Below are 18300 nucleotides of genomic sequence, written 5' to 3' on the forward strand. Positions count from 1 at the left end.
GTCCCTCCAGCACGTTCTATTTATTTCTGTGTTGAGGTTTAATTCACTTGTTCTCGTGGCTCTGATGGATTTGGATTTTCTGAGGTGGAGCATGTCCATTAATTCAGGATTGGACATGGCCTTGTACGTCAGGCACAGATCACCTCTGAGTAGGCGGTATGCGACTGAATAGAGCTGGAGTTTTTTCAGTCGGGCAGCATATGACATATGTTTAAGACCCTTTATCCTCTTGGTGAGGAACCTCTGGGGTCTCTCCAACTGCTGCAGGTGTCGGGCGAGATACATCCCAAATGGGGCATTGTACTCAATCATTGGCCTGATAAGAGAAGAGTACAGGGGCACAATGACCTCTCTTGATCTAGATGTGAAACCCTTCATGATAAGGTGGGCAATATAGAAGGTCTTCCTAACCACTTTGGCAATGTGAGGGTCAAATGAGAGGTTACTGAAAACAATGGAGGGGATAATGTATCTCCAAACACCATCATAATAGGTGACTTCAACTACCCTAATATAGACTGGGAATACTACTCAAGCCCAAACACTCTAGCCCAAAGGTTCCTGGAGTTCATAAACTCAAATGCCATGGAACAACTAGTCACCATCCCCACAAGAGGAGAAAACATACTTGATCTCATCATCACGAACATGGGATCACAATGTTCAACACCGGAAGTATACCCCTCACTGGTGAGATCAGATCATAAACTAATCTCGCTGGAGGTCCTCATCCCGCGCCCACCTGAAACAAAAAAGACCACAGTAAAAACTTCTCAAAAGCCGACTTCACACTTCTAAAAACTAGTGTGGTCTCCTTTAAGGCCCCTGAGCCAGTGGTAAACATTACTCAAACCGCTGAATCACTTACAAATGCCTTCTACCAGCACCTACAGGACTGCATGGATCAGGCAATCCCAAACAAAACTAAGACTCTTTGTACCAAAGGCAAGCGTCCAGTCTGGTGGACCCCAGCCATAAACAAGCTCTACAACAAAAGGAGGAAGCTACTACAAGATAGAGCAAAATCCTTGAAAGGTAAGACACCCTTGATCATTATAAGTAAAAACTAAGAGCTCTCATAAAATCATCCAAGGCAAATTTTGAGAGAAAAATCGCCAAGGATTCAAAAGACAATCATAAGGCCTTCTTTAGCTATGTTAGAAACCTAGGAGGAAACTCCCAGATATGCTCAGAATTAGTTCAAAATGATGTGAAGATTACTGAACCTACACACATTGCCAACATACTGGCTGACAGGTTCAGTGCAAACTCCCCAAAGGAGAGATATCTATACCAGAGGATTGTAGGCCCCAAACATCTCCAACGCCCAGGTGAGAACTGCTCTCTCCAAAGCAAAAAACACAGCATCCATGGGACCGGATGGTGTCCCCGGCTGTGTGCTCCATGGACTCAATGAGGAATTAAACCCGCAGTTAGGACAGCTGTTTAATCTTAGCCTCACCTCAGGATACGTGCCAAGGAGTGGCGCGGCGACTGTGGTCCCACTTCACAAGGGCGGTGCCTCCACCGACCCTGGAAATTACCATCCCATTAGCTTGACAAGCCTTATCTGCAAAGCCATGGAGAGGATCATGATGGAACTCATAAATAAAGACATAGGGAACTTGCAGACTTTGGATCCAACCCAGTTTGGCTTTGTCAAAGGCAGATCATGCCTTTTAAACTTGGTTGACTTTTTCGAGACAGTCACCAAGGCCATTGATGAGGGAAAGGCAGTCCATACAGCCTACCTTGACCTGGCAAAGGCCTTCACACAATACCCCACTCAGGTATCATCAAAAACTCATCAGCTTGAATGTAAACCCATACATCACAAGATGGGTTGCAAACTGGCTAAGTGACAGAACCCACAGGGTCAGAGTTGCTGGAGCCATGTCAGACTCAAAGCCTGTCACAAGTGGTGTCCCACAGGGCTCAGTCCTGGGTCCACTCTTGTTCGGCATCTACTTTTCTGAAGTACAAGCAAACACAGGAGGGTTATGGCTGACAAAGTTTGCAGATGACTGCAAACTGGCCATAGTCGAAAACACATCTGACACAGATATCCTTCAGAAGGGCCTCACAGAAACGGATAACTGGTGCCAGAGCCATGGCCTAAAGTTAAATGCCAAGAAATGCATAGTCATACCCTTCGGGAAAAACAAGGTTACCCCTAGCTACCATATAGGTGGCAATCCACTGAGCACAGAAGAAGTCATCAGGGATCTGGGGACCCAGGTTGACAGTAGCCTTTCGTTTGACACTCATGTTGCTAAAGTAGTTAGGAAAACCTTCTACATTGCCCACCTGATCATGAAGGGATTCACATCTAGATCAAGGGAGGTCATCGCCCCTGTACTCATCACTCATTAGACCTATGATTGAGTACAATGCCCCATTCGGAATGTATCTGACCAGACACCTGCAGCAGCTGGAAAGGCCCCAAAAGTTCCTCACCAAAAGGATAAAGGGTCTCAAAAATATGTCTTATGCTGCCCGACTGAAAGAACTCCAGCTCTATTCAGTCTCATACTGCTTGCTCAGAGGTGACCTGTGCCTGACATATAAGGCCATGTCAAACCCTGATTTGATGAATATGCTTCACCTCAAAAAATCTAGATCCCTCAGAACCACAAGGACAGGAGACTTAAACCTTGACACGGTTATTAATAGAACATGCTGGAGGGACAGATTCATCACCCAGAGACTCCCTATGCTGTGGAACAAAATCCCAGTACATGTGAGGCAGAGCACCTCGCTGGCCTTGTTCAAGAGGAATCTTGACCAATGGATGGGGGATCACAGATATACCCCAGGGATTACTTCAGTGTCACTGCTTGACAGAGGCACAGCAAAATAATAGGCATAGTTTTATTCAAACTAAAGGGGTGGCGAAAGCCAAATAACTATGGGCTAGGCTTATAAATGCCCTTGGGCAGATAGCCTAGTATGAACCTATGAACCTATGAACCTATGTTACTGTCAACCTGGGTCCCTGGGTCCCTGATTACCTCTTCCGTACTTAATGGATTACCGCCTATGTGGTAATTTGTCGGTACCTTGCTTTTCCCAAAGGGTATGACTATACATTTTTTGGCGTTTAGCTTAAGGCCATGGCTCTGGCACCAATTATCCGTTTCTATGAGGCCTCTCTGAAGGATGTTTGTGCCCGCTGGAGTATCAATTATGGCGCCCAGTTTGCAGTCATCTGCGAACTTTGTCAGCCACAATCCTCCTATGTTTGCCTGTACCTCGGAAAAATAAATGCCGAACAAGAGGGGTCCCAGGACTGAGCCCTGTGGGACACCGCTTGTGACTGGCTTAGAGTCTGACATAGCTCCAGCAACTCTGACCCTGTGGGTTCTGTCCTTGAGCCAGTTTGCAACCCATCTTGTGACATATGGGTTTACATTTAAGCTGGTGAGTTTGTCTATGATGCCCGAGTGGGGTATTGTGTCAAAGGCTTTTGCAAGGTCAAGGTAGGCTGTGTGAACTGCCTTACCCTCATCAATGGCCTTAGTGACTGTTTCAAAAAAGTCGACCAAGTTCAAAAGGCAGGATCTGCCCTTGACAAAGCCAAATTGGGTAGGATCCAATGTCTGTAGGTCCCCAATGTCTTTGTTTATGAGTTCCATAATGATCCTCTCCATAGCTTTGCAGACCAGGCTCGTCAGGCTTATGGGGAGGTAATTTCCAGGGTCCATAGAAGCACCGCCTTTGTGAAGTGGGACCACTGTTGCCGTACGCCACTCTTTGGGTACGTATCCTGTGGTAAGGCTAAGATTAAACAGCAGCCTTATGTGTGGGTTTAGTTCCTCTTGGAGTTCATGTAGCACACAGCCCGGGACACCATCCGGTCCCATTGATGCTGTGTTTTTAGCTTTAGAGAGGGTGGCTCTCACCTGGGCATCTGAGATGTTAGGGAGGCTACACTCTGCTGGGATAGTTATTTCTCCTTTTGGGGGGAGGAGAAATTTGCACTGAACCTGTCTGCCAGAATGTTGGCAATGTCAGTGGGTTCAGTGTATTTTGTGTCATTTTGGACTAACTCTGAGCATATCTGGGAGTTTCCACCCAGGTTTCTAACATAGCTAAAGAAGGCCTTGTGATTGTCTTTTGTGTCATTTGCGATTTTTCTCTCAAAGTTGGCCTTGGATGATTTTATGAGTGATCGTAGTTTTTTGCTAGTACTGATCAGAGATGCCTTTCCTTTTAGGGATTTTGCTCTGTCATGTAGTAGCTTCCTCCTTCTGTTGTAAAGTTTGTTTATGGCTGGGGTCCACCATACCAGTCGCCTGCCTTTGGGTGAATGGGTCTTGGTTTTATTTGGGATTGCATGATCCATGCATTCTTGAAGGTGCCCATAGAAGGCATTTGCAAAGGATTCAGCAGTATGGGTTGTGGTTTCCACTGGCCCAGGGGCCTTGAAAGATACCACTTCAGTCTTAAGAAGTGTGAAGTTTGCTTTTGAGAAGTTCTTCACTGTGGTCTTTTGTGCAGGGGGTGGGGGCGGGATGTGGATTTCCAGTGAGATTAATTTATGGTCTGATCTTACCAAAGAGGGATGTACTTCCGGTGTGGAGCATTTTGTCCCCATGTTTGTGATGATCAGGTCTAGTATATTGTCTCCTCTTGTGGGAATGGTGACTAGTTGTTCCATTGCATTTGAGTTTATGAATTCTAAGAACCTGTGGGCTAGGGTGTTGGGGCTTGAGTAATGTTCCCAGTCTATGTTTGGGTAATTGAAGTCTCCCAAAATGATCGTATATGGAGAGACATTCATACTCTCCAGTGTCTTCAGGAAGGCTGTGTGGGGTTCCTGAGTTTGAGAGGGTGGTCTGTAGCATGCTACAAACTATAAGGCAGTTTTGCCTATGGTTAGTTGCACCTGGATAGTCTCTGATGCTTCGTGCGTTGCCACTAACCTGGAGGTGTGGGTATCTTTGATGAAAATGGATACTCCCCCTCCTTTTGTGGTTCTGTCCAAGTTTTGGGGCCGGAAAGCATGATATGAGGTAAAACCTGATAGTGCTGGGCTGCTCTCAGGAGCCTTGAACCAGGTTTCAGTCACTGCACAGACATCGATGTTCTCCATACTGAGGAGGGCTTCGAGGGCATGCATCTTGAGGTTTAGACTTCTGGCATTGAGCAGCATTACCCTTAGTTTTTTTCCACTTGTGTTTTCTAGGGAGGTAGGTTTGTCATTTGAGCCTTGCCTAAAAAGGGCACTATGGGGGTGGCAAGAGCCTTGGCCAATATCTGGAAGCCCAGGGGTGACAGGTGCAAACCATCCCTTGCAAAGCAGCGTGGCTTGTCAAGCATGTCATCCCAAGCAGACAGACACTGGATCCCCTTAGAATGACACCAGTAATTAAGACAATTGTTAAAACTGATCATTTTGTCTTTGTACTGTGGCATCATTCTTGGTGAGGGTAAGATGCTGCTCAGGGTCAGGGTCATACCGGCCTGGGCTACATAATCAGAGAGCTCCTCTATGTCTCTTTTCATGTAGTCCAGGGAGGTATGTCTCAGGTCGTTCGCACCTGCATGTACAATGACTGAGTCATATTTGTACTTGCTGTGGAGTGACCTGAGTGCTTGTGTTATGTGGCGGATTCTAGCTCCCGACAGGCAGCTTACTGTGACCCTCTCCTTGTTCAGTCTGGTGAGCGGGACGTCAGTGTGCCTGACTATGGAGTCACCTATTACAAGTGTGTCTGGCATGTTGTTTGGCCTTAAGGGCTGTGACTGTTTAGCACACTGACTTTGTGAACTATGTGTTGCATTTGCTATGTCTTGAGGTGGTGGTTGCTTGGGTGTCTGCTTTGGAGGCCTCTGTTGTTTTGGTAGATTTTTAATCAGCGCCTCCGAGTATGTTTTTGTGTGTTTATGTGTTTGGTTCGCAGTTGTGATAGTTCTATGTGAGACTGGGTTTGTGGTGTGCGTGGTTACCTACTCCTCCTGACTGGTCTTGCCAGTACTGAATTGAGAGAGCTCAGCCTCCAGTTTGGCTATATAGTTGCATCTCTCGCATATATTTGTATTTGTTGGGAGGAGGAGAGGGTTGTCTGTGTACATGAGGCAATTGTAACATTGCCTCAAGATTCCCAGATTCACCAGCTGAACAGGAGAGGGCGCTAGCAACTGACCCTTCGACATGCTAGAAATAGTGAAAAAGATTGCTGTGTAACTGAGTCAGAAAGGACCTATAGGGAAATGGGTACTCAACAGAATTTAGGTGAATGAAGTACTTTTCGTTTGTTTAAGAGTGCTTTACCTGTATACAAAATGCATTAGGAGCAAGTGCTGAGCTTTTCAGATAGAGTATAGGCTGTTTAGATTGCAAGTAGAACAGTTCTAAGGGAAAAATTGAAGAGCAGACTTGGCGGAGCCAGAAAAAGTTTAACCTTGTTTAACCAAGTTTAACATTGTTTAACCGGCGCTGCGCTATGCGCACGACCGCGTAAAGCCGTGCAAAGGCGGATTTTAAGCAGTGAACTACAAAAGAGCTAGGAATGGTCCCAAACAACCAATTACTAACAGCTTCTTGTGCTGAGGTCACTTCCCCCAAGGATAGGTAGGCTGCTCAAGGCTCCCCACTCCCACTGGTGAGCAAAGAAACTTCCTTTTATCCAAGTAAGGTAATGGACAACACAGGAACTACACCACAGCCCAGAATACAGCAATGCCTGTATACTGGTCTAAACTAGTCGAGAAAGGCAGGAAAACAAGGATTATTTTTTTGTTTTTTTGATTTTTTTTGCAGAAATACACAGAAAATGCAGACAGTGATAAATTAGTTACACAGGCTAGCACACTTTAGTGGGCAGCCTCCACAGTTCAATTAAACAAACAAACAAGCAAACTTTCGACTAAATGTAACTTTAAGTGCAATTTTTAAAATAAATGCAGTAATCAGTAAAAAACAGTTCAGGCTAGTTTAAAGTAAGCAGCAGAAGCTATTTTCAGTGAAAAAAAAGCAAAGATACTTAAATCCAGAAGGTAGTCGCTTTTTCGAGTTCCTTGCTGCTAGGACCACTCTGTAAACCCACGTGGAGCTTGTCTGAGTGGTATAGCCAGAAAAAAATGCCCAGAGGCGGATTTTAAGCAGTGAACTACAAAAGAGCTAGGAATGGTCCCAAACAACCAATTACTAACAGCTTCTTGTGCTAAGGTCACTTCCCCCAAGGATAGGTAGGCTGCTCAAGGCTCCCCACTCCCACTGGTGAGCAAAGAAACTTCCTTTTATCCAAGTAAGGTAATGGACAACACAGGAACTACACCACAGCCCAGAATACAGCAATGCCTGAGACAGTGATAAATTAGTTACACAGGCTAGCACACTTTAGTGGGCAGCCTCCACAGTTCAATTAAACAAACAAACAAGCAAACTTTCGACTAAATTCGACTAAATGTAACTTTAAGTGCAATTTTTAAAATAAATGCAGTAATCAGTAAAAAAACAGTTCAGGCTAGTTTAAAGTAAGCAACAGAAGCTATTTTCAGTGAAAAAAAGCAAAGATACTTAAATCCAGAAGGTAGTCGCTTTTTCGAGTTCCTTGCTGCTAGGACCACTCTGTAAACCCACGTCCTTTAGTTTTGTAACTAAGGTTCCATTTCTGGACAGCATCAGCACAAGCATTTGCTTGTTACTCTCCTGTTTCTTTCTGTATCTTTGGAAAGCCTAGTAATGTTTCCTGGCCATTTCCAGTGACAATAACAGCATATCGATTTACACTTGTCTTGGATCCATCAATGTCAGGTAACATTTTCCCATTCCAGTGCAAAAGAAGAGGACCTTCAAAAAAATGTCTTTATCTTCTGCTGCTGCAACTTCTCTCCTAAATTCGAGATCATCCGATTGAACTTCTAGAGAGCTTTACATCAGTAATGTCATAACCAAGGGCCTGAACAATGGCTCCAGCAACAAACACAGCATTCCAATCGGAAAGATTGATGTGATATAAGGCACTGACAACCACAGGAGATGCAAAGATATTCTTAGGTGTTTTTGTCAATGGTGCACTGTCATCCTCAATAGACACTGATTTCATAGGCTGATGTTTATCTTCGCTTTCAGACCCACCAGATGATGCTGAAGAAAATTCAGATGTTATACTGTTAACTGCTTTGGTCTGCTTTTCCTCATACCTCACTTTGATCATGATTTTATTTTCCTTGCACTGCCTCTGTCTGCATTCTTTTTGCAGTTGTTTTTTAGGTCAACTCCACTCATACTGCAAGAAAATGTATTCTGCCTTTGCTTCTGTAGGATTTCTCAAACTTCATTTTTAAGTTGAATCATAACATCTTTTTTTGATATAGCAAACAAATGTTTGAGTTTACTTTTAAAGATTTTTTTCATTCTATCACTTTCTTGTTGAAGAGTTCTGTGTTTCTTTAGGGACAAGTACTCTTCATGTAGTTTCTTCAGCTTCCTAACCAAGAGTCTATTTGTTGCGTCCCATACAGCCATCGCTGACTCACTTGCCAACTTATAGCTTTCTGGTAAAGGTTTTCCTTCTTCATAGTGATGAAAATTGACCAGTTGAAAAACATCTAGTGCAAGTGGCAGTCTTGCAGTTGCCAGCTAACAGGCTGACTTCCCAAGGAGCCAGTTTTGGGGTGCAGATCGCGAACTAGATGATGCCATACAAACTAATTATGCACAATCACCTACATACACAACACACAAGCAAACAATGCATACTGGGGCAACCTCTAAATATAGTCTAATCAAGCTGAAATTTGACAGGAGAGTAAGACATACCAAATGGACAATAATAAATCAGACAGTTTTAGGAGGTGGACAGAGCACCCAGAGGGAAACAGAGGAAATCTACATAAACACAATAAGACTATGAAAACTTCACAGAGACAGTAGCCCAGAGGTCAGGAGTGAATGCTGGACTCTGTGTGATACAGTCCTTTAGCACTGATTCATTATGCTTCAAATAGTTGGATGTGTGGTTTACATACAGCGGCCAATATACTATCATGTCATAATGCTTACACATTAGAGAGTAAGATACTGATATTTTATTTGTTGTATATTTAAATAAGAAAACTTTATGCATGTCTATGATCTATATGGGGACAGTGTTTACTATATAAAGATAGCTGCCATGTTTGTAATGGATGAACAGTTCAGTTCTTTACAATTGCTTGACTGGAAGACTGAGTACAGTGATGCTACTTGATGATAGACAAACGCCTTCTGAAACTTTTTATTGCTGCCTGTCTATTGCAAGTTAAACAGTTTCCATGTGCAATGAATAGCCTCGCCACATGGCAGTAATCATATAACAATTTTCTACAGTATCTTAATGTTTCACTGGAAAAATAATCTACTTCAGGAAAAAAGTCCATTATTGCATAGTTTAATCTGTTGTATACAGTCATTAGACCATTAATATGACAGATTCCCTTATATCGTATCTGTATTTGTTGTCACCTAAGTAATCATCTAAATGATTTTTAAACATTACCAAAGAACTTGTTTTTTTTTTTTATCTCAACAGGAAACCTTTTCCAAAGTTTAGGAAATGTTTGAGTGCTATACCTATCCCTCTTTATTGTTTTATTACATCACTTGATATCAGTTGGGCCTTAATCCCTGATAGAAAATATTGCCCAGCTAATGTCTGTCCAATTTCTCCCTTAATAATATGTATATTAAGCCTTTAAATACAAGGTAGAGTTCACCCTTACAAGCCTGTGCAAAATACTGCACAGTACTGCTAGAATAGGAAGTATGTTTAATATTTGTTTTCCTTTGGAATGGTGCCTTTGACAGTTGGACCAAAGTGTTTATAACTGCATTTAGTAGTAAGTGTGAATGATGAGCTCCAATATACAACTTTTTATCATTTGGTCCTTAAAATTTTATTTATTTTTATTTTATTTTACATTTGTTGACCAGGAAAGTCCGACTGAAACAAGGTCCATTTACAGCAGAGTCCCGGCGAGAAAAGCTCCACTATTAAACAATATGTACAGTGGGATTTTTTACAATACAATATATTTCATACAAGAAGAACACGATTACAGTGGTTTGTTTCAGCTAACAAAAGGACTCCATCGTAACAATACAGTCATCAGAGACATCACATAAGACAGTATAAATAGACAATATTTTTTGCTAAGCAAGTTTAAGTGTGACCAGAGGAAGTATGGCAGTTTTGAGGAGTTCTTAGTACTGTAATATAGAGACAGTAAGCAGAGTATAGAGGAAGGTAGGAAGTATTTGAGGAGAGCAGGAAAGCATTTATGTGATGCACGGACAGAGCTAGGAATGCAAGAGGTGTGATTTGAGTGATTTTTTGAAATATTCTGGGGGAGGTTATTCCACATTTTTGCTGTGGTATGAGAGAAAAGAGCTTTTCCTGCAGTGTTGTTGGCATGAGTTATACACAAAAGGGCTTTGTTGGATGAGCGGAGTGGACGGTTTGCTGAGTATTGGTTCAGTAGTTGGTTCAGGGCTGGAGTCTTGTGGGGATTCTTTAGGATGTTATAGGTGAAGAGTAGTTGGTGGTAACTAATTAAATGAGGAAGTTCTAACCACTGTAGCTCTTTTAGAACAAGGCAATGATGGCTTCTAAAAGCAGAGTTATTGGCCAATTTAGCAATCTTATTGTAACATGACTCTAGTTTCTTCATGTCTGTTTTCCTAATGTGGGTTAGGATTGGAGATGCATACATTAGGGTAGACAGAAGGTGGGTTTGGGCTAGGGTGACCTGTGCTTGGTCTGTTAGGAAGTGTTTGCGTTTATATAGGGTTCCTAATTTTTTATGTATTTTTTAATGGTTTGAGAGATATGGACATTGAAGTGAAGATCTTTATCTATTTCAATGCCAAGGAGTTTTGTATGGAGGGAGGGGGAAATTGTGGTGCCACTTTTGGAAGTGATAGTGAAGGAACGAGGTGTGGGTCTGTATTTGTTCGGGGTGAATAGGAGTAATTTGGTCTTGTTGGGGTTAAGAATCAGTTGGATATCAGTAATCCATTTTTCAACGGAGTTGAAGGATTCCTGGGTAAGGTTTTGAAGAGTGGTTAGGGATGGGGCTGAGCAGATTAAGGTGGGGTCATCTGCGTACTGTATAAGTGATGCATGCAGTGTGGAGGTGTGTAGTCTGTTGATGAAAATAGTAAATAGTAATGGGCCCAGTATTGAGCCTTGTGGAACACCTATGGTGGATGATAGTAAAGGTGATAGTACTCCTTGCCATTTGACTGATTGTTTCCTATCAGAGAGGTAGTTTTTGAACCAAGCAGTTGTAGAGGGGGCAAAGGACATTGACGATAGAGTGTCTAGAAGTAGGTTATGTGAGACCATGTCAAATGCCTTAGAGAGATCTAGGAATATGGCAGATACAAAGTTGTTATTTCTAAGATGTTTAACCTGGTTAGTGAAAGACAGAAGAGCAGTAGTTGTACTATGGTTTGGGCGGAAGCCGTGCTGAGTTGAGGAGAGGAGATTATGTGAGGTTAGGAAATGCATCACTTGGGTATGAATATATTTTTCAAGGAGTTTGGACAGGGGGGATAGGATAGCAGTGGGGCGGTATTTTGATAGCTCATAGGAGTTGCCACCTTTGTGTAGGGGGATAATATGCGACACTTTCCATAGTTGAGGGATGTAAGCTTCTTTTATGGAGCGGTTAATCAGAATTGAGACAGGGTAGGCTAGGGATTCAGCTGCTAGTTTTAGGAAATTAGTGGGTAAGCCATCAGCTGCAAGAGTGGTAGGTTTTAGTTTTGAGAGTAGTTTTTTGACTATGGAGGTTGGTATGGGTGAGAGAGTAAATGATGGTATATTATTGTGATCCTTAGTGGGGGTGGATAGAGGGTTATTGCTAGATAGATGGGTAGATAGTGTTAGAATAGAGTCTGTGAAGTGATGGTTGAATTGAGAAGCTATGCTGACATTAGTGGGATTAAAAGGAGTAGCATTAAAAGGAATTTATAGTCTATTATACCACTGGTACTATGGAATTACAAACAACTTCACAGTTTGTTATCAAACTAAATGTTTCTGCATGCAAATGAAAATATCAGTTCAGTTTCTGGACAGTTATATAGCAAAACTATCATTTTAATATATTTTTTTTCTTTTTCAGAAATGTTTACTTTCAGTGAGATAGCCCCTCTGAATGAAACAGAGCCTCAGAACAAGATCCTGAAGCCATGGTGGGATGTTGTCATGGAATATTTGGTTATGGTCATGCTGATGGCATCCATTGTCATGGGAACCATGCTGATACTGAAAGACAAGGTAGTCTGCTTACCAGTAGACCCTGACAGCTTAATGAATGACAGCTCTAAAGGTGACTCAGCATCAGTGACAAATCCTACAGTTTCTTCAGGAAACCTAACTCAGACTGCATTTTCAGCCATGCCAAATGAAAATACCCAAACAACAGCTTTGCCTCCTGCAGCCCAACGTGGACGGCCAACTAAACTGGACTACCAGCAGTATATCTATATCAGCCATGTTTGCTACCAAAAGGCTATTCCCTGGTATTCTAAATACTTTCCTTATCTTGCATTGGTACATTCCCTCATATTAATGATAAGTAACAATTTTTGGTTTAAGTACCCCAAAACATCCTCTAAGATTGAACACTTTATTACTATCCTTATAAAATGCTTTGAATCACCATGGACAACTAAGGCTCTCTCAGAAACAGCATGGGAAGATCCTGAAGTCAATCAAAACAAGATGAAATTCTCCACAGCAAAGAAATCTGAAAGAGAAGCTAGCCAAGATTCCACTAATAGTACACCACTGCTATTAAACAGTGATACTCCATTTGAAAACCCAGTGTCTGAGATCTCACCTGTTACAATCCTCGACAAAAAAGATGGGGAGCAAGCAAAGGCTCTTTTTGAAAAGGTGCGGACCTTCCGTGCTCATACTGAAGATAGTGATCTGATCTACTTGTGCTATTTAGGTCAAACAGTTTTCAAGGTCTTAAAATTCTTAATAATTGTAGGTTATACCTCAACCATTGTGGGTTCTATAACATTTGAGCATGTCTGCATACCTACTATCCAAACCCTCACTGGATACACGGTTTTCTTTTGCACACACAATATGGCTAATATAGTCAGAAAGTTTTTAGTAATGTATATTGTCCTGGTATGCCTCTATGGGTTGATTGGTGTCTATGCACTCTTTTGGTTCTTTAGGCAGCCTTTGAAAGAATATTCCTTTGAGAAAGTACGTGAAGAGAGCAGTTTTAGTGATATCCCTGATGTCAAAAACGACTTTGCTTTCCTGATGCACATGGTGGACCAGTTTGACCCACTTTTCTCTAAAAGGTTTGCTATATTTATGTCTGAGGTCAGTGAGAGCAAACTGCTGGAGGTTAATCTAAACTATGAGTGGACATATGAAAAACTGAAACAGCATGTCTCTAGAAACAACCTTGGCCAGCAGGAACTGCAGTTGTTTATGCTTCCTGGGTTACCCAAAGCCGTCTTTGATATGTCTGATCTGGAGGTTTTGAGCCTGGAACTCATGCCGGATGTAAAATTTCCAGCTAAGGCATCCCAGATGGTATCATTGAAAGAACTTCACCTATTTCATTCTCCCGCTAAAGTAGAACCAATTACATTAAATCTATTTAGAGAACAGCTGCTAATCTTACACATCAAATTCACTGATATTAGGGAGATTCCCTTGTGGATTTATACTCTGAAAAATCTTAGAGAACTTCACCTCTCTGGTAATCTTAATGCAGAAAACAACAAAATGATAGCTCTGGAATCCCTTAAAGAACTGAGACATTTAAAAATTCTGAAGATTAAAAGTAATCTTTTTAAAATTCCATCTAGCATTAATGATGTAGCACATCATCTCACCAAGCTGATCATTCAGAACGATGGAACTAAATTAGTGGTCCTCAACAACTTAAAAAAGATGACCAACCTCACTGACCTTGAGCTGGAAAATTGCAAGCTTGAGCGGATTCCCAGTGTAATATTTAACCTGACCAGTCTTCAGAGATTAGACCTGAAATCTAATGACATCTGGTCAGTAGAAGACATTATGAATTTCCAGCAGCTTAAAAGACTGACCTGCCTGAGATTGTGGCACAATAATATTACATCTGTTCCAAACACCATCAGTTTCATTAGAAACCTTGAACAGCTTTCCCTTTCTAATAACAGACTGACAGGTTTGCCAAGTGGTATTTTTATGCTGAAGAAACTGAGAATGCTGGATGTAAGTTATAACTTAATCAGATTCCTTTCAGAAGAAATTGGCCAACTTGAATTCTTGCAGTATCTAGCCATCAATGATAACACTCTTGAAATTCTGCCAGTTCAGCTTTTTAACTGTTTTAAAATGAAGAGTTTAAATCTGAGTAACAATAGTTTATCTGTTCTTCCTGCTGAAGTGGGACAGCTAACTCAGCTGACACACCTAGACTTGAAAGGGAACTGTTTAGACAGCCTCCCACTGGAAATTGCATCTTGCTCCTTCCTTAAAAAGAGTGGTTTCATTGTGGAAGATTGTTTGTATGGAACTCTGCCATCTGAGGTACAGGAGCAATTCAGTGACAGCACTTTTGTAAGTTCCATTTAAAGTACATATAGACAAATAACTAAATCCCATTTAACCACTAAGTACTCTAAACAGCCTTATACAGTGGTACTTGATTGCTACAAAGAAAAAAAAAACATGTATCAATTATTTTATTTGAATACTAGTTAGTATAAGTTTTTAAACCAATGGATACATTTTTTATGGTTTGAAACTTTATAAAGAGAATTTGGGAATAATTATTGCAGTGAAATTTTCTGCTTAACAAATTAGTGATATATATTTCTCATTGACTTTCAAGGCACAGAAAACAGCAGTGTGATAAGAATGAAATTTTAGGAATGAAGTACTGCATTTTGAATTTGTATAACATTTTATTTAAAAAAATACTCTTAAAAATCTGGAAATCAGGCAAGTTTGACTTGCAGTTGAACAAGAAGATAAGAAATGGCACGTCTACAAAGTGGAGGAAGTATAAATTAGCATATCAGCTCTCCTGATAGGTATCATACTTTTCTGCAGTAGAAGGCTTTAAAAACATCATATGGAAAATGAGTTTTGCAGAGTAGCACTATTTGCTCCAAATGTTTGATAATTTGTTTTCTAGTTAGACACTGGATTTACCTGGCAAAAGTAACTATCACAATTGTTCTCTAGCTTCTTCAATTAATAAGAGAATAATTTATAAGCAGTTATAAAGTTGAGTCAGCATTGTTCAAAATGCATGAATGACTTTCAGCATATGCAGACAACATTATCTTATTGTCTGTCTTTTGTGTGCGGAGTGGGAGAGATACTTTGTCTTAAGTCCGATTAAGAAAAAATAACAAGAAAGGTATGTGCAAAGCCTCTACTTTACAACATAACAACAAAATATTTTATTATAAAGTTATGTTGAAGTTCTTTCAAAAAAGAATGATGATATGATGTGAGAACATTGCAGCCAGTTGTGTTAAGGTACTTGTGAGTTAACTGTCTAAATGACCACTGTCATTGTTAAGTCCTCTATTGAGTCATTGATGCTGTTATGCATTTCATAGATAGATAGTCACACTACACAATATGCAAATGCTTCTACATTTTTCAGGAGGTATACATGATTGAAATCACCACTTAACGAGATTTGTCCAAAAGGCTAGCTTCTATACAGTGAGCTGATCTAACATTTATTTATTTCATTACTGGTAAATATTGACCAGAGTAACTAAAAGTGGTCAATGTAACCTGTGGGTAGTTTACAAAGATATGATCTGCTGGTGTAGACAATGATGGCATAGCATCAGAAAAAAAGCTTTCCAAATGAGAGGGGCATTTCATATTTCATATCCACCTGGAAAATTAGAGTTTATGTAGAGTGTGATTTAATGTTTTAGTTGAAATCTTGACACCTCATGATTTATCTCTTCTCCTCAAAAAAACAGTATTACAATATCAGCCATGACTGCCAAATAAGTACACAATGTGAATCTAAAGCAATCAGTCTTTCAGTCTTTGGGAATTTTAAAGAATTTCATAGAAAGCCATATAAAAGAACAGTTACCCAAACACAGAGTGGGTCAATAATCTTCATGGAAACATTCTGGATCCAGCTTTCAAAAAATGCTTGTCGTGGGAGTTAATTTCCTTGTTCACTGATTTTTATTAATAATGCCTTGCAAGAGAAAAGTAAATGAAGATTCAGCGCAATGTTGTTATGGTTAAATACAGACGTATTCATTCATTTATATTATATTATGAAGAAAATGCTAGACACAGAAAGGGAATGAAGGAAAGGCACTGCCTTTTATGTACGAGTTCATGTCAGTATTGCTGTGCTGTCTGATGAAAAGTAACAGACAAAAACATGCAGTCAAGATGAAGGGATCAACTAACTGACACATCTTTTATGTGTCTCGCACATAAATATCAAAGTTGTGTGCAAAAAAAAAAATTTCAAGAACCTCTGGAAGCAAGCCAAACAATACTATAAAGACTATTGTTTTTTTCACGACTACTAAAACAGCCAACAAGTAAAACATGTATTCAGAAAGATAATCTTTTTAATAAGACTTTTTTATTATTACACTAAACTGTCATAACAGTGTCAACATACCATATGAACTTAAATTAACTTTTACAAAAAAAAAAAACTAAATCTGTGATTTCCTGGTTCAAATGTGAAATGGTGCATCTTGGCCATACAGTTAGTATATTTAATACATTAATGTTTTTTAACTTGAATTGCAAAGCTATTCCTTATATCACAAGTTCCAAACAGTTTAATAAAAGCTCACAATTTAATCAATATTGACATTTTTATTAACCTAACAGTAAAAAAATAAGCATTGGTCAAAGCTAAATGTTAACCTATGCCATAAGTAATATATTGCAGCACTGGTTTTGTTTGTTATTTTTCGCCATATCCCCAATGTAATTCAGGTACTGTCTGCATTATGGGTTTTGAGAGAGGCTGGGGTAATTGTGTAGAGATGCACTGTGTTGCCACGATGCAAAACTTTGTGCTTGTGAGCATTTGGAAATTCTGATATATTACATGCATGAGGTGTTGTGAAGAAACAACTGCATTTGTGAGCTAGATTCGGTACTGGAAAATGCCTGAGTTATGAGACTACATTGTCAAAATTCAATGCAAGCTGTGGTGATGTCGGTAGCTTGATTCCATTTACTCACATTTTATGGTCATGAAAAAAAGTAACAAATGCATTTATACTTTCTTAAGGGTGAGATTCTAAAGATCAAATGCATTTTTCTTTAAATGCAAACTATAACAGTTTGATTTGGATCTGAAACTGGCAATTGTGAAGTTTGTGAATACTGTGAATAAAGTTCATATGGTAATTATTAGGTGTAACTTAAGTACTGGAATGCATTGTGATGGAAAGAAAGCTTTTTTATAGCCTGGTTTACATGAGGATTTACAAGTGTGTATGTGTGTGCATGTGTGTGTGTGTGTGTGTGTGTGTGTGTGTGTGTGTGTGTGTGTGTGTGTGTATGTGTATGTACATGCATATATGCATCTGTCTTTCTATTATACTGATTTCTCACTCTAGTTATTTATATATATATATATATATATATATATATATATATATATATATATATATATATGTGTGTGTGTGCACACGCGTGTGTGTGGGGGTGTTCTTCTCTTTGGCTGAATGCACATTTGATCGAGGTGTTTCTGAGGATATTATAACAAACAAGTGCAAATAAATACAAAGTTACATTTCTGTGAATTTTGGAAGGGGAATTGTGTCTTTATGTGTGAGTCATAGGTAGGTAGGAAATGGTCCATTTTATACAAGGGTGGGATGGAGCGAGATTGCTGTGTAGCAGGGTTGGAAATATGCCCTTTCACTGCTGTTGCTCAGTCCTGGATTTGGAATATAACAATAGCTATATCTATACATATATATGTTTTTATATATAAGTAGCAAGAATTGTGGGGCACAGCCCCCACATGGGAGGTGCAGTGGGGCTTGGCTTTCCTGAAAAAACATTTTAGCAGTGTATTTGTAGTTGAATCATTGCTTTTTGGTGCTAGGTTACGGGATCATTTATTAGTGGTTTATTGTTTTTTTCAATTATGTAAAATATTAATTCTGTATATACTTCTTTCCGCTTCATTTGTATTTTCACTTAATGCTGGTATACTCATATACGTACATGTGTGTGTGTGTGTGTGTGTGTGTGTATTTACATATATATATATATATATATATATATATATATATATATATATATATAT

The 18300-nt window shown here is 40.0% G+C and overlaps 1 protein-coding gene across 1 annotated transcript in view; it reads left to right on the forward strand.

Annotated features, from left to right (window-relative positions):
* The window catches only part of LOC122812196 (volume-regulated anion channel subunit LRRC8D-like), a 148109-nt gene extending 131273 nt beyond the window's left edge, over positions 1–16836 (forward strand). Inside the window, exon 2 of the mRNA XM_044084529.1 lies at positions 12121–16836. Within this exon, the coding sequence (XP_043940464.1) occupies positions 12123–14594 (2472 nt within the window). The 5' untranslated portion in view covers positions 12121–12122 and the 3' untranslated portion in view covers positions 14595–16836. The remainder of the gene's footprint in view (positions 1–12120) is intronic.
* The last annotated feature ends 1464 nt before the right edge of the window (positions 16837–18300 follow it).

Source organism: Protopterus annectens, chromosome 9.part0, assembly GCF_019279795.1.
Source record: "Protopterus annectens isolate FY-2018-M chromosome 9.part0, PAN1.0, whole genome shotgun sequence".
Taxonomy (NCBI): domain Eukaryota; kingdom Metazoa; phylum Chordata; order Ceratodontiformes; family Protopteridae; genus Protopterus; species Protopterus annectens.